This window comes from Festucalex cinctus, chromosome 14 (assembly GCF_051991245.1).
Source record: "Festucalex cinctus isolate MCC-2025b chromosome 14, RoL_Fcin_1.0, whole genome shotgun sequence".
Classification (NCBI taxonomy): domain Eukaryota; kingdom Metazoa; phylum Chordata; class Actinopteri; order Syngnathiformes; family Syngnathidae; genus Festucalex; species Festucalex cinctus.
Window position 1 is genome coordinate 1359528 of NC_135424.1, and position 19190 is coordinate 1378717.

Genomic DNA, 19190 nt, shown 5'->3' on the forward strand with positions numbered 1-19190 from the left:
ATATATATATATATATATATATATATTAGTTAATTAGTTAATAATTATAATTATTTTAAAAGTCATCCTCTCTATTGAGGATGCATTTTCTGTTTTTGTTAGATTATAAGATGAATATTGATATGTGAAGTGCTCCAGATGCTGTTTAGTTATTTTATTTGGTTCCTTGCTATTGCGATGTGCTACCAAACGAGCATTTGACCTTCTCCATGACCTTTTGTAATCCTGTAGAATTGTGTTGTGATCTACATGCAGCCGCTCTTGTTTGTCTTTTCAAACCTAAAAAAAGAAAAAAAGAATGTGTAGCCTGATTCCCACCATTGTGGTTTGAGTCAGTTTTTTTTTTTTTTTTTTGGAATGCTCCTCGGAGGCTCGCTCATGAAGGGCCGCAGTGTTGATCGGCCGCGTCACAAGTTGAAGCCGGGAGCTGACTGCCGTCAGATGGCGAGGTCGTCGGCTCGCGTTCGGCTGCTGGCGCCGCTGGTTTTGCTGAGTCGCCGTTTGTCCTTGTGGCTGGCCACGGCCTCGGCGGCGGCGGCGTTGGCGGCGGCGTTGGCGCACAGCAGCAGACGCTCGGCAGCGCCGCCGGCGTCTTGGATGCGCAGGCAGCCGGCGGCGGCGTCGTAGCAGGCGGCCACGTCGGCGGGTCCGCGCCAGCCGGCCGAGTAGCAGCTCATCTGCGGCGGGCTGTCGCCGCGCCCGGCCGCCGCCGCCGCCGCCATCTTGTGCTGCTCGGCCGCCATGTTGACCGAGTTCTGCTGGTGGGCCAGACGGTGGTTGGGGAAGGGCAGCGCCAGGAAGTGGGAGGAGCCGATCACGCACTGGCTGAATTCGGGAGGCGGGGTGGGCGGCGGCGGCGGAGGCGGCGGCGACGGGGACAAGGGGACTTGTTTGGATTCGGGTGACTCTTTGGCGCTCGCTGACTTCCTTGACGCCAAAAAGCGTCTGCGAAGATAAAGAGGATGTTTTTTTTAATTACACATTGTTAGTGTGGAACCAGTTTTAAAAAAAGCCAAAAAAATGGGAAAAAAAACACTTAAAAATATTTATTTAAAAAAAAAATGGCAGAAATCATTTTCTATAAGTATATAGTAAGAGCAGCTGAAATATTAGCATTGAACATGGCTTGGAATGCACAAAGGAGAAAATGTACAATAAAATGGTAATTTCACAATTAAAAAAAAAACAAAAAATATTGCAATCTCACAAATAAAGCAATTGTTTGTTGGAAGGATTTTTTTTCCAGAAAATATATTGTTTAGAAACAATTGTAGTGTAAGAATAACAGACACAATTCTTTATGAAGTCCTTTTTTTTAACAATAAGTTTGTAAGATTATGAAAATAACCAATAATAATAATTATATATATATATATATATATATATATATATATATATATATATATATATATATATATATATATATAATGTAATTTAACAATAATCAATCAATCAAAATTTCATAAGAACAAAATAATAAATTGACATTTTTTTTCCCAAGAAAAAAAGTTGTATTACAACAAAAAACAAAAAAATATATTTTTATAGGAAAAAAAGTCAAAATTTTTCCAAAAATGAAGTCCTTTTTTTTTTTTTTAAACAAGGAGTTTGTAATATTATTAAAATTAATTTGGGATTTATTAGAGAAGAAAAAAGTCAGATTTCAGTGAGTGAGAATTTTGTTTTTACGTTTTGAACAGAAAAGGTTGTAACAAACCTTGAATAAAGTTAGATTTTTTGAGGGAAAAGGTTTTTGATATTCCAAGAACAAAGTAAAAAAATAATAATAATAATGAAATGAATTTTCAATTTTTCCAACTAATGCTTTGACGAGCAGTTTGGCCAGTTGATGATGCGTAACATGTGCAAGTGAGAGAAAAATAATCCTGTGCTTTGTGCTTGAATACCTGCAGCAGTGCCTCCAGGCCAGGTGGTGGAGCTCCAGCACGCTCAGCACCAGCGACACGCCCGACACGGCCAACATGAACACGATGAACACGTTCTTCTCCGTGGGACGCGACACGTAACAGTTGACCAGGTGGGGACACGGCCAGGCCTATAATCACACGCACACACATGATGGTGCTTAATAGAAAATATAACTTGAAATTAATGTTTTGTTTTTTACCTTGCAGACATAGAGAGGGTGGAGGAATATTCCATACAGGAAGTACTGCAGGCACAAGAACACCACCTGCATGAACCAACACGACAATTACAGTCAGGTACTTCATTTTTATTTATTAACTCATTCGCTCCCAATAACGTATAAATACGTTCTATTTTAAATGTATTAAGTGTCCCAAAGACGTGTTTATACGTTTTTATGTTTTGTTTTGTTTTTGTTTTTTTTTAATGCTAGAGCATACAGAATCCTTTGATGCAGCCTCTCAACTGTAAATTATGGGTAAGAAAAATGGTTAATTACAAAAACGGCTAGCAGGTGGCAGAAGAGTATAAGAGATCAACCAGGGCCATGATGAAAACAACTTCACAACAAACAACTTCACTGAAAATGGCTGGGAGTGAATGAGTTAATTGAGCCTAATATTTATACTTCATACAGTCATAACAATTCAATGGAATTTAAAGAATTCAACAAATTGTGCATCATCATTTCATGCTTCAATCTCTATTGACATTGTGCTGCTCCTTCTGCTGCGTGCGCCCTGGCCACCAGGGGCACCGTATAATACAAACACACATTGATTGGATACCAGAAGAAGAGGATTGCGACAAAGTTGCTCAGTTACTCACAATATTTTAAATCTATTTATCTTATCACACTGCAACATCAATGCTAGTTTCGTTAGCCTGTATATTGCGTTTCCCATTACCTGTTAGCATCAAGCTAGCTGACGTTCATAAGGCAAAGTGTTGCGGTTTGGTTCAAAACAAATCATGTCGTTATTGTTTCATGTTTAATTTGAGCGTTTTTACCTCCATGATGCTCCTGATGAGGATGCTCAGCACGTACGTCTGCAGCAGCGCCCCCTTCAGGCGCACCCTGCCCGCCAAGCCCGCCTTCTTGCCCTTTCCCGATTCCTTGCCGCCTTGCTCCTCGTCCCGGTCGCCCCCTCCCGGGTCGTCGTCGTCCTTGTCGTCGTCGCCCCCCTCGTCCTCCTCCTCACGATTGCGCCGCTTCTCCTCGCGCCGCACGGTGTGCATGGCGTGGCCCATGTACACCAGGCTGGGCGTGGAAACGAACACGATCTGCAGAACCTGCGTTCAAAACGGGAATGTGTGAATTATTGACAGCTATTTTGATAATCGATTATTCATTCAGAGACCCTGTTGAAATCGTCCATCGTATCTTTTATGTTTCATCAAATTAAGACATTGGCTTTTACTTCTGGCATTTTACAAACCAAACCGCTAACAATTTATGTTTGTGCATTTTCCGCACTGTAATTTAGAAATTATGTTTCAGAATGAAAAATAAAAAAAAACAAAAAAACAAAACACAATCAAATTCATCGACTAATTGAATATTTACTGTCATCGATTATTAAAATAATTGTTAGTTGGAGCCTGTGTTTTAATGTTACAATTTTACTCACATTGGGAACAGTAAGGAAACAGAATATTTTTTTTAGTGTTGTATAAATATTCTATTTATTCACCTTCTTCCCAAAAAAGTGAAAAACTACTGATATTATTATTATGATGATGATGATGAAGATTATGATGATGATGATGATTATTATTATTATTATTATCATTATTATTATTATTATCATTATTATTATCAATAGGAACATTAGGATCAGGGATATCATCGTTTTGGAAGTTTTCATTTTAGTTAGTTTTGATTTCATTTTGAGTTTTGTTTTTTTAATTTAATTAGTTTTAATTAGTTTTAGTTATTTAATAAATGCTTAAATTTAGTTTAGTTTTAGTTAGTTTCAGTAGTAGTTTTAGTTTAAAAAAAAAAACATGTACTACTTGTGCGCAATATTTATTTAAAAAAAAAAAAAAAAACGAGAGCGACGTCATCAGAAGGCGCTTTTCTATTGGCTGCTGCTATATGACGTTGCTCCTGTGTGACACACTTTCAAATGTCCTTATTCTGGTTAAAATCAAATTAAATCTACTTAAAAATATATTTTAAATTATTCCCCAAAGGCTCATGCATTAAATTAATGACCGAAGACTAAACCGAAGGACATTTCTGCTATAATTATAGTTCGTTTTGTAAACATAAAATGTAGTTTCATTAAGTCTTCATTTTTAAAAAAGCATTTTCGTTTTTATTTTATTTCATTAACAAAATTGTTTTTGAATTTTATTTCTATGTATTTGTTGTTAGTTTTAGTTAACTAAAGTAATCTTGATTAAGATATAGGTATTTTGTGTAAATGCTGGCGACAACTTTTGCGTGCATGCGTATTGCGTACCCAGTATCGTATGTGCGCGATGGGGAAGGCCCGGTCGTAGCAAACGTTCTCGCAGCCGGGCTGTTCCGTGTCGCAGTTGAAGTCCTCCTGCTCGTCACCCCAGGACGACTCGGCCGCCGTCCCGAGTACCAGGATGCGGAAGATGAACAGGATGGTCAACCACACCTGCAAACACAAACCTCCGTGTCATCTTTTCTTTCACAGCATTTGTAGTCCCTCCCATCGTTTTTCCAAAACAATTTCTTGTCATCTTTACGGAATTAAATGTTATATTAGACCCAAAAATAGCAACTGGAAGAACCCGTGCCTCACAATTAGCCTAATGCTAACAGTCAATGTAAAACGACGTACGTAGGCTAACAAAACTAGCTTTGTATGTATTTTGAACTGTATGTATTATACTGCCCCCTGGTGGCCAAGTCATGTAGGAGGTCGCGAGGCAGCCATGTTGCTCCGTGTTTCAACACTCCGCCTCCGACTCCTGTCACTGCTCGCTGTAATGTATAAATTTTTTGCTTCATTTTGTTTAGTACAGGAGGAAACGATATACTTTTCTAATTCGTCGACTGCCATATAGTTTGTTGTAGTCCGCTAGCGAGTTGGGAGCAACAAGATGGCCGCCCTGTGACGTCAACAGCTTGCACTGGTTGGCATTTACATTCATTTCAATGGGGAAAGATGATCTGCGATACGAATGATATTAAGTTGTGAGCTTGTACGCTGTCTTTCAAATGTTCAAATATGACATCGTTTTGTCAAAACAAGAACTCGATTGACATAAATTGAGCAGGGGACCTCAAGGCACGTGTGTGTGTGTGTGTGTGCTCGTGTGTTTGTGTACCTTGCCAATGGAGGTGGAGTGTTCCTGCACTTCCTCCAGGAAGTTTCCCAGTAGACTCCAGTCTGCCATGGATTTCCTTACGGGCTCTTTGGATGGCGGCTACCACCGATGCGTCCAGGAAGTGCTGAAAAAAAAATAAAAATAAAAAATAAAAAGTGAATCAGATGAATCAGAAGTGCTGAAGAATGCGGCTGGTGACGTCCAATTAAGAGTCTGGAAAAGGGATTTTGGCGCTGGTGGTGCCCGCGCTTTCGAATGCATGTGCTCATTTTTATTTTATTTTTTTAAGTATGCATGTTTGTAATCATCAAAACGAAAACCTTAAAAAGACTTTTGAATAGCTTGTACGTACATTTTTCATTCATTCACTCGTTTGTTTACATCATCGCCCTCACAGAGTTTCTCCAGCAACTGACTGGGAGGCTAGGCTGGGTCAAGAGCCAGCGCCACTTTCAAGCCACGGCCGGACGTCACCTCAAGGTAAGCAGAGATGCACATCGTTGCCCCCTGTTGGCTCCTGATAAGCAACACATGACGTCGACGAGCTAATTGAGTATATGAAGTGCTGCTCCTACCGGTGAAAATGCTTTTAATGTCTTTACGAACGATTGCTTTTTTTTTTTTTTTTTTTTTCACGCCACACTCTGGGCTCCGCTTCCACAATAGAAGCCGCTCACCTAGTCGCAATACCCTTTGCCAACTGGTCGCCATGGTAACAAAACCCACACTTGCCGTTGGCCCAGGACTCATTTCAACAAGACATGAAATAAGAATATTTTCAGTATGCTTTTGGTGTATTTTGACATCATCATACACATTTTTTAAGACAGCTTGGAAGTCTTCTAAATATGAAAAAAAAAATCCTTGAATAAGAATTTTATAGAAGTGTTGGAATCATTTGTGGTTAATGTAATGGGTCACATAGCCCAGTTTTAATATATATATATATATATACATTTAATTAGGAGTGTGACTATATATCGATATCATGATAAATCATGATGATAATTGATACGCCTGTGCAAGTATGGCGATATTTGTAGTTAATATACAGCCACTGTAATGGCTCAATTATTCATGGCTTATTGAGCAATTACCTGGCGGGCCACTAGGGGCAGCGCCTCGTAAGAGTGGCGGGGAAATGTATGGAAGTCTTCAGGCGAAGAAGACTCGTCAGTTAGGTTTACTTGTGGAAGCAAGTGAGTCAGTTTTCCATACGTTTCTATGAAAAATGTGTATAATATCTCCAATTTTAACATTTTAAAACACATTTTATCTTTCGACTTTTTTGAAGCACACAGTTTCATTGGATTTAATATTCAAGTCATTTGTGTTTATTGACTTTTGCAATGAGGTACGCCGAGGTTCCCACCCTTACATTTATTTAATGTTTGCTCCTCATCGGACTTTTTTTAAGCTTCACTTTTTTGGTTCCCACACTCGCCCCCGTCGCCCTCTTGGGAAGGGAAACATCCACTCCCACAAGCACACGCACGAGTCTTTTTTTTTCTTTTTTTTTCTCGCTGCTATTTGTGTACCAACGCAAGCCACTAGAATTCCACTCCGCAATGGAAACTTATTAATTTTGACCACACAAACTGTTTGTTATCCTTTGCGAAACGAATTCTCAGCACATTTGAACGTTTGTGTCGCGCCGATGTTGCGCACGCGACGTTCCAATTGATCATCGCGGGAGAATGATCGTCTAATTATGGCAGTCGAACATTGAAACGGCGTCTTTGATTTCTTAGAAGCCCCGCCCTTCCTGTTTTTTTGGGGACACCCCAAGGCTAATTGTGTCTGTTATGTGTGACGTGTCAACTGAATGTACAGCATGTGTGTGCGTTGATGTCTTTCAGAAGTGCTCTTGGCATACTTAATAACAATATTACTTCCTTGTATAGACTATTACTTGACCCCCGTTTGTGTGTCAGCATTATTCTCCGTCCTGCTACAAAAACACGCTCACTCCCTCTCTCTGTCTCTCTCTCGCTCGCACCTCAGGGTGTTTGGGTTTTTTTTAATATGAGAAAAATGAAAATGTTAGTGAACGTAACCTCGTGTTTATGAGCAATTTTAGCATCGAGAGATAACATACAAAATCTTCAAAACCACTTGAAACCAACTTGCACAGCAATTACCACCAGAACAAAACTCTTTTTTTTTTTTTTTTTTTTTAATTATGCCACGTTTTGAAAGTTATGAATTGTTTGTTTGTGTGTGTGTTTGTGCTGGCAAAGCGATGATTTGCGCACATTTCATACGACTTTGAACTCTTTGGTTTGTGTCTTCGAAAAAAAGCAACTTGTTGTCAACCATAATCACTTCAGAATTTATTTATTTTTTCTCACGTGGCCATGGGAAAATATAGAAAACTTGTATTTTCTTTGTGATTGGCAAATAAAAGCTTGATTTACAGGTGCAATAAAACACGATTCACTCAAGACATCAACTGTTTGTTTTTTTTCAATGAGAAAATCGTTTCTTTTTGTACCATCACTGAAACACAAAATTAAAACTGGTGTCTTCTTCACAGTGAGTACTTTAAGTGTATATTTTTTTAACAAATACAAACAAATGTCTTCTGAACAGACAAACAATGTCTTCTGAATGACTCAAATGCTAAATCTAATGAAATCAATATTAATATTCCTCAGAAATTGTGTGCGTCAAAAAGTCGAAACGTGAAATATGTTTTAAAACATTAAACACATTTTTCATAGAAACGTACGCAAAATGAGTCTTCTTTGCCTGAAAACTTGCGTCCATTTCCCCGCCACTCTTATGAGGTGCTCCCCCTAGTGGCCCGCCAAGTAAATGCTCAATAAGTAATAAACAATGGGGCCGTTATAGTGGCTGTATATGAACTACAAATATCGTGATACTTGGGTAGGTGTATCGATAATCTGTCGGGAGACAAAGTATCACAATTTATCATGATATCGATATATCGTCACACTCCTACTATAAACGTAAAAAAAACAAAAAACAAAAAAAAACAATTAGTTACTTTTTTTTTTTAAAAAAGGGTGACTTGTCTCATTTAGCCAGAAGTTCATATTTTGTCAAAAATCAATTTGATGACGTCATTATTTTTCACGCGCAATTAAATGTTGCCACTTGCCGTCGACTAAAAATGACATCACGCGTGCTCAGGTAACGACCAATCACGGCTCGGTTTGCTAACGCCAGATGAGCAAGTGAGCCGTGATTGCACCCGTGATGTCATTTCTCTCGTTCGAGACGAAATATGAACTTATTATTGTTGAAAAATGGCTCAATGAGTTCAATATCCCTTGAAGTGTGTGCGTGTGTTGCAGATACATACCAACTACCTGATGATGATGATGATGATGATGATGATGATGCAAGCTGAATTGCGGTCTTGAAGTCGCACTCGGGTCAACTAGCAGCAAGTTGCAGCGAGGCGGGAAGGAGCGAAGTGCAGCGAGAACACCTGTGAAATGAAAACACCTCGCCGGCGTTCCGGATTACTTTTGTCCAAAAATGAAGTCGCCGCCAAGTGAGAGAAAGTCAGCGAAAAGTTTTCAGTCTTGAGTGACTTGTGAGTGATGAGGACGGCACACTTGGTGTGTGTGAGAGAGACGGGACGTCGGAGGACACTTTTGGAGCACTCGCTCTCTCTCTCTCTCTCTTTCTCTCTCTCTGTTTCCCTCACTCTTTGTTTCTTTCTCTCTTTTTCTCTCTTTTTCTCTCTGTCTCTCTCTCCCCCTTTCTCTCTCTCTTTCTCTCTCTCTCTCTCTCTCTCTCTTTCTCTCTCTCTCTCTCTCTCTCTATCGCACTCCCTCTTTCTCTCTCTCCTTCTCTCGCTCTATTTCTCTTACTCTTTGTTTCTCTCTCTGTCTCTCTCTGTCGCTCTCTTTCTCACTCTCTGTTTTTCTCTCTCTTTCTCTCATTCTCTCTCTCTCTCTCTCTCTCTCTCTTTCTCTCTCTCTCTCTATCGCACTCCCTCTTTCTCTCTTTCCTTCTCTCGCTCTCTTTCTCACTCTCTGTTTCTCTCTCTCTCTCTCTATCCTCTCTCTATTTCTCTCGCTCTTTCTTTCTTTCTCTGTTTCTGTCTCTGTCTCTCTCTTTCTCTCTCTGTCTTTCTCTATCGCTCTCTCTTTCTTTCTCACTCTCTCTATTTCTCTCTCTTTCTCTCTCTCCTTCTCTCTCTCTCTCTCTCTCTCTGTTTCCCTCACTCTTTGTTTCTTTCTCTCTTTTACTCTCTTTTTCTCTCTGTCTGACTCTCTCTCCCCTTTCTCTCTCTCTCTCTCTCTCTCTCTCTCTCTCTCTCTCTCTCTCTCTCTCTCTCTCTCTCTATCGCACTCCCTCTTTCTCTCTCTCCTTCTCTCGCTCTATTTCTCTTACTCTTTGTTTCTCTCTCTGTCTCTCTCTGTCGCTCTCTTTCTCACTCTCTGTTTTTATCTCTCTTTCTCTCTCTCTATCCTCTCTCTATTTCTCTCGCTCTTTGTTTCTCTCTCTGCCCCCCCCCCCCCCCCCCCCCCCCCCCTCTCACCCCCTCCGCCTCCCTTGGCTGGGCCTTGTCTCCAAAGGAAGTTTCTCCTGGTGCCATGTCGCTGTTGTTCGCAACGCTCGTATATGCGTGTTTGTTCGATCGTGTTATCGTGTGTGTAGCGTCCGTCGCGGAGAGGAAGTCGTATATTGTACGAGGACACAATGGCTCGGGGTCCAGGCCCAGCATTCCCTCCTTGTCGCTCTTTTCTTATCAGGCCGCCGGTTCCCCCAACGCTGGCCTTCTTGTATGCGTATGCGTGTGTGTGAGTGAGTAATTGGGAAGCGGGCCACAAAGCCGGCGGCATTTTTCTATGGCGCGAATGCTACCTGAAGGTCGTTTGGATCGGCGGTCTACACGCTATTGTGCTAACGTCAAGAGAGTTCGTTTGGGAGTGGAAACTTTCTCCCGGAAACACGAAGACGCTTCGTTTTCAAGGCGGTGCACCCGTTTCAGGGGGCGGCCATTTTGTTTTGGACTGACACTTGCTGCCAAACTGAAAACGACCATTAGCGCTCACCTGGTTTCTGGGTTTAGTCGTGTGACGTTGTGATGTAAGAAAAAAAAAATATCCTAATCACAATTGTTTTGATTGATATTGAAATCATGACGCATACAAATTATATTCATTGATTTCAAAGCATAGTATTTATTCAGTCAATAACAAGCATCCGAGCCGTCGTGATCAGAACGGCGAGTTTAGACGAGCGCAGAGAAAGAGAAGACGTGATTGTAAAGACCATTTTTGACTTGGCTTCCCCTTTTAAAGGCAGGGTTATGGTTTGAAGCCAAAGGTAGGGTTTCAGGTGCGGTTTTCAAGCCAGGATTTGAGTTTCAAATGAGGGTTTCCAGCCATTGTTTAAGTTTTCCAAGCTAAGCTTCGGGTTTTCCGAAGCCAGTGTTAAGGTTTCATATTAAGGTTTGAAGAATGTGTTACATTTGAACAATCAGCCCATATAGTAGTAGCACACGTGTCTTTGAAATGTGGGAGGAGACCGGAGTACCCGGAAAAAAGCCACCCAGGCACGGGGAGGACGTGCGAACTCCTTCCAGGAAGGCCGAGGCCCGGACTCGATCTTCCGCCCTCAGTACCGGGAGGCGAACGTGCTAACCAGTCGTCCACCGTGCCGCCCCAACTTCTGAATTTGAACGATGACATATCCGATAAATTGTGCCCCAGCGTTTGCAAGTGACCCTTTGCTAGGAAAGAGAGATTAACGACCACAGGTCGCTCCATGGCGGCGAGAACAAAGAAATGTTGTCAATGTCGCACGGCAATCAAGATAAAAACTTCAACGTGTCTTTTTTTAAATCTCGCACAAGAACTTGTGACGGCGCTGAAGGGCCCCCCCGCGTCCCCGCAGGCCCCGCGCGCGCGCGCGTCGGCATATGCGCGCGCGCGAGCCGATTGCAGAAGGACGTCCCCGCTTAATCGATTTCAGCGGCGGTTGCGCCATGTGACTCGAAAAGTTTGAGAACATGGCCGCGAGCGCTTTTGCCTAATGACAGAAGCTCGATTGTGTTTTTATTTGCGACGTGCTCCATCAAAAGAAAAGCTATTCAAAAGCACAAGTCGCCGGAAGATCAGCCGATAAGGTTGAAACCTCGCTTTGTGGTTACTCTGCTGATGTTTTGGCACATACGGCGCATCTGCAAAATTATTCATACTGCTTCACTTTTTTCCACATTTTGTTATGTTACGATCCAAGATGGACTGACATTTTGCAATGAATGTCAGACAAATTTGCTGCATTAAAAAAAAAAAAAAAAAAGAACATTGTGGTGTGTTACAGCCTTCTTCAAATTCGATTTGAAGTAATTTCCTCTCAAAATTCTATACACAAAACCCCACGTTAAAAAATGTAATGATTTAATGTTTTGGACTATTTCTTTTTTAAGCTTTTTGTACTGATTTTATCATTGTCCTTGTTCTTTTTTCTTGGACTACCTGTTAAGCGTCTTTGAGTATTTTGAAAAGCAAAATAAATGTATTGTTATTATTATTATTATTATTATTATCATTATTATGTGTTGGTGCGAGAAAAAAAACTTGTGATTTTTCAAATGTATGGAAGTGTATTGCATTCTGTTGGGGGGGAAAAAAAACTTTTTTTCTGAACTTTTTTGGGGGGCAGGGGGTTGTTTATTTAGTAATGTTGAAAATTTTCAGTTTTTTTTTTTTTTTCTTAAAAAAATGATTTTTTTTTTCTGGTTTGGGATTTTTCTGTTTTTTTCTGTCATTCAAAACAAATTATTCTGAAAAATGGGGGAAATTTCAGAAAACAGAAAAAAGTATTTCGAAAAACAAAACAAAAATATTTGAAAAAAAAATAGAAAATAATTCTCTGACAAACATACAAAAATAATTCAATGGACTAGCTGGTAAGCATCTTTGAGTATTTTGAAAAGCAAAATAAACATATTATTATTATTATTATTATGTGTTGGTGCGAGAGAAAAAAAACGCCCAAAAAAAACTGTCGTAATTTTTCAAATGTATGGAAGCGTATTGCATTCTGTTGTTTTCTGACTTTTTTGGGGAGCAGTGGGTTGTTTTTTGATTAATGTTGAAATTTTTCTGTTTTATTTTCTTTTTATAATTTATTCATGTATTTATTTTTTTGGTGGGGTGTCAAATTTCTTCAACAGCTTGAAGCTTCTTTTGGAAGAAGAAGAAGAAGAAGAAGAACTGCCACTATCTTCCAAACTTTTGTTTGCCATCAAGTGAGTTGAACGCATCCTGTGACCAGTCTTGATTTTATTTATTTTTTTAAAGATAGTTAACCAGTGTCTCCTTGAAGGCTTGTTGCCCCAACACATTGGCACGGCGATGCCCATGCATGACTTCTCAAGTGACAACGCCAGAAAGTCTTGCCAAAGAAGCCGAGAAAGAAATAAGTCAACTGTCCTGTAGAATGACCCTTCTCCAGGCGCAAACTTTATTAACCCCACAGGTAATATTGTAAGTCCTTTCATACACCGGGAAAAAAAAAAACATGTTAAACATTGTTAAGGTTGAAACTCAACTCAACTCCACTTCATTTGGTGAACACTTAACAACCACGCGCGCAACAACGTGTTGCACGTGAATTCTTTTAGATAACACAAATGGAAGATAATCAACACAACACAGTTAACTCATTTGCTCCCAATAACGTGTAAATACGTATTTTTTAAAATGTTTTAAGTGTCCCAAAGACGTATTTATACGTTTTTTTGTTTTTTATGCTAGAGTATACAGAAGGCTTTGATGCAGCCTCTCAACTGCAAAGAACGGTTGCAGAAATGGTAGTTATTACACAAACGGCCAGCAGGTGGCAGCAGAGCAAAGGAGATCAACCAGGGCCATCTAGAAAAAAGCTAAATTACTTACAATTTTAAATAGATTTGTGAAAACTGATGAAACTTAGCTATATTCTAATGCCAATTGCTGCAAAACGGAAAGAGATAGAAACACAATTTTTTTTCCTGATGAAAGAAGAGACTTTAATCGTTCTTTTGGTAGGTTCCGTGCTTTTATAGCAATTGAACACAATATTCTGTGGGCCTTGCAAAATCAGTCAAAATTCAGTCAAACAGCCGGGAGCGTACGGGATTGCGAAATGTGAAAATGGCGGCGAGTGAATGAGTTAAAAGCGATCAAAAGAAAAGTGCAACAAGGGCGGGGTCTCAGGTTGAGTTGACAAAATCCTCAAAATAATAATTGGCTTTCATGTTGGGGTCCGTCCTCCATTTTGTAACTAAACCTCAAAATAATCCTTATCACTACTTAAGATCTTTAAAAACAAAAAGAAAAAAAAACACAGCTGCCCGCCGGTTACTCTGCTCCTGTTTAAACAGTTTCATTGTCTTCATTTGTCAAACTGTAACAAGGCTTATTCCAAATATTAGGTAAGAGTTCTCGTGAGTATCTTCAGAGAAAAGAATGAAATTGATCTCATTTTAAAACGCCGCACCACATGAAGAGTTTTTGGGTTCTGGGGACGATACATGCGCTGGACCCGAGTGCGGCGTTTGATGGGGTGGAAAACAATCTCACGGTTGACATGCAGCAGCACCTTGTGGCCATTAACCGCTTTGGACTGGTTGAGATCTTAATCAGGTTGGCACGAAGATGGGTAAATTTCTAAATCCCTTTCGCTTCCGCTGCCTTATGGGTGTTCCGCAAGGTTCATTATTAGGTCCGCTGCTTTTCTCCTTGTATTTGCTGGGTTCCATCCTGATAAAAAAAAACAAAAAAAAACGTGGATTCTCTTCTCATGTTTATGCTGATGACGGTCCGATTGATTTGCCATTCAAGAAAATAATAATAATAATGTATCAGATTTATATATATGCAATGGATTCATTATCAGTCAGTCCCTTTAACTTTAACACGCTCAAATTGCTGCTACTCGCCTCCTAACTGGAGCACGTAAGAGGGAGCATATACAGTATCTCCAATTGCACCGACTCCCTCTGCAGTTTACAATTCTTTTTGAAGATTCAATTTGCTTTTTAAATCAGCTTACTTTCATTTTTTTAAACTTGTCTAAAAAAAACAACCTCTTATTTAATTTGTTGGCACTCAACTTGGCATAAGACTTTTCCGTCTGTTCCAGTGTTTTGTTCTTAATTTTTTGTTTTATTGTTTCTCGATCAATTGTTTTCGAGCTTATGTTGAATTTTTATCTGTGTTGTCATCTTTGTTCCAACTCGGGTTGTTTTTAAATTGCTTTGTAATTATAAAGGAAAAAAATCAATTCATAACAAACATTTACAGTTCTGCACACTTTATTAGTTTTGCAACTTGCCATTTTGACTGACTCGACTTCGCTATTTCTGTGTGTGCGTGCGCGTACATATTTCACACCTCTATTATCACGTCAGTGTAGCACAGCATCGCCATACAAGAGCACTCCCGTGCAAATATGGCTCACCGTCACCTTGACGCTATTTTTATTTGTAAGGAGGCGCACCATCAGTGTCACGGGCGCGCACCAGATCTGAACGCTCGCACCTCCTCTTTGACACGCGGCTGACACAAACACGCACACGCGCGCGCGCACAAAATAAGTGATGTTGAATCCATCAAAATAATATATATTGTAGCGGTGAAAATATTTTGACTTTTGTGAAACCCATAGCTTCTCAGTTTTATTTATTTATTTTTGGACAACTTTCAGTAAACTGAGCCATGATTGGTCAGCACAGGTGATGTCATCATCGGTCTACAGCAAGTAGAAAAAAATACTTTTTAAAGGTATTAATTGTACATGAAAAATAATGAATTTACCACATTAATTATAGACAAAATATTAACTTTTTACTGCTGAAAATGACTCAATAGGTCAAGTATCCCTTTAAAGTGAGAATACTGAGAATAAAATGAGAATTTTGTCTTTAAAGTCGGAATTCTGAGAATAAAGTCAGAAAGTGAAAATAAAAATGGATTAAAAAAAAAAAGAGATAGAATTCAAAAATTATATCCAAATTTTTTTTAAAATATAAATAGAAACAAAAAGAACAAAAATAAACATAAATACATTTGGATTTAATTTTTGAATATTTTTTATATCTGGTTTTATTTTCACTTTTAGTCATTTATTTATTTTAGTCATTTATTTAGTTATTTATTTAGTCGTTTATTTTGACATTTATTTATTTAGTCATTTATTTATATATTTAGTCGTTTGTTTATTTATTTTAGTCATTTATTTATTTAGTCATTTATTTGTTTATTTATGTAGTCATTTTAGTCATTTATTTATTTAGTCATTTAATTATTTAGCCATTTATTTATTTATTTAGTCATTTATTTATTTATGTAACATTTATTTATTTATTTAGTCATTTATCTATTTAGCTATTTATTTAGCCATTTATTTATTTATTTAGCAATTTATTTATTTAGTCATTTAATTATTTAGTCATTGACTTATTTATTTAGTCATTGATTTAATTTGCATTTTGGCAGTGTTGGTCCTCCATAGATTTCCCGAGCACGTCGTCTCAATAAGGCCTCCACACAGGCTCCTCCCCCCGGAGGGCAAAGCAAGCCCCTCCTATGTAAGCACTCAATGCCGCCGCCGCCGCCACGCTGCCGCCTTCGTCCCCCGTGCTCTGGTTGGGCCCGAAGTAGAAGGGACCGGCGTGGCCGAGCGGTGGCGGCGGCAGCGGGGCCGCCGAGCTGAGGTAGGAGGAGGCGTAGGCGGGAGGCTGGTAGGCCAGGCTGGGATGGCGCTGGCGATGATGATGCTGCTGCTGCTGCTGGTGCATTCTGGGAGGCGGCGGGAAAGAAGACGTCATGGCGGCCATCAGGGGAGACTCGCCGGTCCACAGGGAGGACGAAGATGACGACGACGATCTGCAGTCTGGAAGGGACGACGACTGTGAGTTATGCACAAAACTTACACGAAGTGAATTTCCAATCTCGTTGCCATGGTTACAAAGATGCAAATTCAGATAACAAAAACATGAATTCATTCATTTTTATTTATTTATTTATTTATTTTTTAAGTGTGCTTTTTACCTGATGATACCACACTGCAGCTGGAGGACCTGAAAAGTGCTGACTGCACTTCTTTCTCACGCTGTCCTGGAAGAGACATAAAACAAAAAAAATGGCTTCAATACTACTGAGCTGGAAAAAATACATTTACGGTACATTCCGTTATGTTGTCGTTTGTGTGGCGGCATGTACTGACGTCTGGGCATGCGCGGGCCATCCACCGTCACCTTGATGGCCCTGTGCAGCGTGGCCACCTGAGGGGGCGTGGTCAACACATTGATGGTCAGGGTGAAGCTCTTACCTGGAAAGGAACAAAAAAAAAAAACTGGTGAAAATTCCAATGAATACATTATATACAGTTTACCAATTTAACTGTCACAAATATTAAAAGAAATTAAACACTATATTAAAAAAAAAGTGAAACTACTACTACTACTACTTTCAATGCTATTCGTTAGCCGGTCTTTGGAGTTTCTCAATCGTTTGTTAGCATTAAGCTAGCAGATATTCCAAAAGCAAAGCTGTGTGGCTTGTTTTGAATACGCATCATGAAATTCTCTCTTTATTTTGACAATAAACGTCACCGGTGAGTGACAATAAACAACTTGAAGCCTGGTGAACTGCCAAGTTTCCATCAGACAAAACATTATTATTTTGGTTTTCCTTCTACTTAACCTCTGCCGCTGCGGCCGACGAAGCGGAGGTCGTTGAAGTGGGCGTGTCCCCGCCTCATAGTGGCCGTGGCGTTGCGTAACTCGCCGCTGCTGTTGTCGTCGTTTCCCGCCATCAGCGTGACCACTGCGCCGTCTGGCACGTCGTCGCCCAGGGAAACTACCTGCACGACAACATGGCTGACTTTGTGGTTGTCAACATGATTATCTGAAGATAATGCTCAACTGTGCTAACTCTGCTTGCCTTTTGATCATAACAATAATAGTGCTTCAAACAGGGATTCTTGTGAGGTGGTTATTATGTGAATGATCCCACTGTTACATCACAGTAGGGCGGAATGTAGAAAAGCTCACACTGTTTACAATTTTAGATAATTAGATAAATTACTTAGTTATTTAATTTGTATGTGCAGGCACTCCAGACGCAATTCATTAAAATATCTCATTTTCATAATAAGTCCCATTTGAAAGGCAGGCTCGTGCTCACAGTGAAAGGTCGAGGCAAGGTCTTGTTGCACCGCCAGTGATGCGGCAGGCTGCTGCACAGGAAGTTGGGGCTGTCGGTGGCCACCAGACCTCTGGGGGGCGCTGTTCCACGTTCGGGTAAATAGCACTCTTCGGTCTCGTCCGGGTCGAAGTTGGATGCAGGTCGGTGCTTCATCGTAGCATCTGATTGGCAACCACACAAAATGTATGATTTTTTATTAGTATAATATATATGTGTTCAATAAAAAGCTTGTCTAACATTTCAACATTTTCCTCAGTGTTTCTTCTATATATCTTATTTTTTTCTTTTTTTTCTTTTTTTTTATTAACAAATGAAGTTTTCAGGTTTCCAGAAAAATTGAAACATACAACTGAGCGACTTTTAAAAAAAAGCAGTCCTTACTTGTTTCACATAAGACTTTTTACCTTTTTTAAAAGAAGAATATCGTACTTAATTTTAGAAAATAATCTTTTTTTTTTTTTTAAAGTATTTTCTCTGGAAACAGATTTATAAAAAGGTAATTATTGCATTACCGTACGCAAGCGTCCGGCCATTCTAATTACGTCATCAAAGCGCGCCGGAATTTAGGCACAGAAGTAAACACAGCCCAAACGACAACGACGATTTGCCGGTGTGACAACAACTTTACTTTTTGGTGAGTTTTGCTGATGTCTTCCTCTATTTGTTCTTCTTTGTTTCCCTCCGCCGTCATGTCTTTGTCTTCGTCTGGCTTTTCTTTGTTTTTCTTTTTTTTAATGGAGCACTCATGACACTAACCGCAGTTTTTGAATACGGGGGAACTGCGTCGTTTTCATTATTCAGATTTTACTACCGGTGGGGAAGCATTGCGGTTAAAACACCTGCCAGTGTGTGTGTTTGTGTGCGTGTGTTGCCTCAATACTGTCGTCCTATGTTGTTGTTTTTGGCGTTTGACTCAGCCTGAGTGTGATCTATTAATGATAACTAAAACAAACCGCAAAAAAAAAGTATTTATTTTTGTCAACAGTGGTGGGACAAAAATGAAAAAATGTTGCCAATTACACTAAACATGTCGTGTTTTAAATCTGTGACATTGATGAAAACGTGCTAATCTAAAATTGTGTGTTGATGTTTTTATTTAGGATCAGAGTTTGTGATCACATGGCTGGATCGACCATCGCCGGCTCCCGAGAACGTCCTGCTGCATCCAGGACCAGTTTCATACCCGAGATACAGGGCATGATGTATGAGTACGACACACAAAAACACACATTCAATCTCAGTTTCTTCTTTCCTTTTTTTGATCACACACCTGTGTCGAGTGTGGGTCCGGTGGCGCCAAAGAGACTGTTTGAAGCCATGTCGGCCTGTTGACGAGCATGACACTGCTTAGTCATCAAATATCATTTGAAACGCTTTTATGATTAAAAGGAGAAAAGGGTACGTTTTGTCAAAAATGTTTTTCAAAAGTTGATAAGGATTATATGGATTTGAAGATGTAATTTACACAAACACCACATGCTGGTGTGCGCGCGTGTGCGTGTTACTCACCTGGTGTGTCGTCGGTGGTCAGAGACGCCCGTGACCAAGTCAACCCCAAAACCGAAGCCCAAGCCTCAGCGCGAACCTCTCAAACCTCAAACTCGAGTCCCTCTCGGCTGTGCGATTGACGGCTGCCGACGGCCAATGGCGGCGGCGAGGGGGCGGGCCGGGGAAAGATGAGAATGGATGTCCGAGGATGTGGTTTTCACCTTTTGTGGCTTAATGTCCTGTCTGGAACTGCTTTCCCGACATGCAAATGGGAGGTTT

The 19190-nt window shown here is 40.1% G+C and overlaps 3 protein-coding genes across 6 annotated transcripts in view; 1 reads left to right on the plus strand and 2 right to left on the minus strand.

The window, feature by feature from the left end:
- Positions 1-8899, minus strand: gja5b (gap junction protein, alpha 5b). Its single transcript, XM_077494827.1, has 7 exons — positions 8567-8899; positions 5239-5362; positions 4398-4562; positions 2941-3222; positions 2129-2194; positions 1908-2056; positions 1-945 (listed from the first exon to the last, which is right to left on the minus strand). The coding sequence occupies exons 2-7, from the start codon at positions 5305-5307 to the stop codon at positions 438-440; spliced, it is 1239 nt and encodes a 412-aa protein (XP_077350953.1). The 5' UTR covers positions 5308-5362; positions 8567-8899; the 3' UTR covers positions 1-437.
- Positions 1911-19190, plus strand: part of supt3h (SPT3 homolog, SAGA and STAGA complex component) — a 22860-nt gene continuing 5580 nt past the window's right edge. Inside the window, exons 1-7 of one of the 4 annotated variants that reach the window (XM_077494829.1) lie at positions 1911-2038; positions 2136-2225; positions 5636-5718; positions 12404-12478; positions 12556-12708; positions 15711-16125; positions 18524-18625. In XM_077494829.1, the coding sequence (XP_077350955.1) occupies positions 18543-18625 (83 nt within the window). In that variant the 5' untranslated portion in view covers positions 1911-2038; positions 2136-2225; positions 5636-5718; ... (2 more) ...; positions 15711-16125; positions 18524-18542. Of the gene's footprint in view, positions 2039-2135; positions 2226-4410; positions 4894-4974; positions 5044-5635; positions 5719-12403; positions 12479-12555; positions 12709-15710; positions 16126-17790; positions 18058-18523; positions 18626-19190 lie in introns of those variants that run through there. The other 3 variants (XM_077494830.1, XM_077494831.1, XM_077494828.1) reach the window with 3 other exon arrangements.
- On the minus strand, positions 15566-17584 carry runx2a (RUNX family transcription factor 2a). The gene is made up of 5 exons (XM_077494832.1): positions 17403-17584; positions 16920-17079; positions 16441-16545; positions 16266-16331; positions 15566-16107 (listed from the first exon to the last, which is right to left on the minus strand). Exons 1-5 carry the CDS (start codon positions 17574-17576, stop codon positions 15746-15748), a joined length of 867 nt encoding a protein of 288 aa, XP_077350958.1. The 5' UTR covers positions 17577-17584; the 3' UTR covers positions 15566-15745.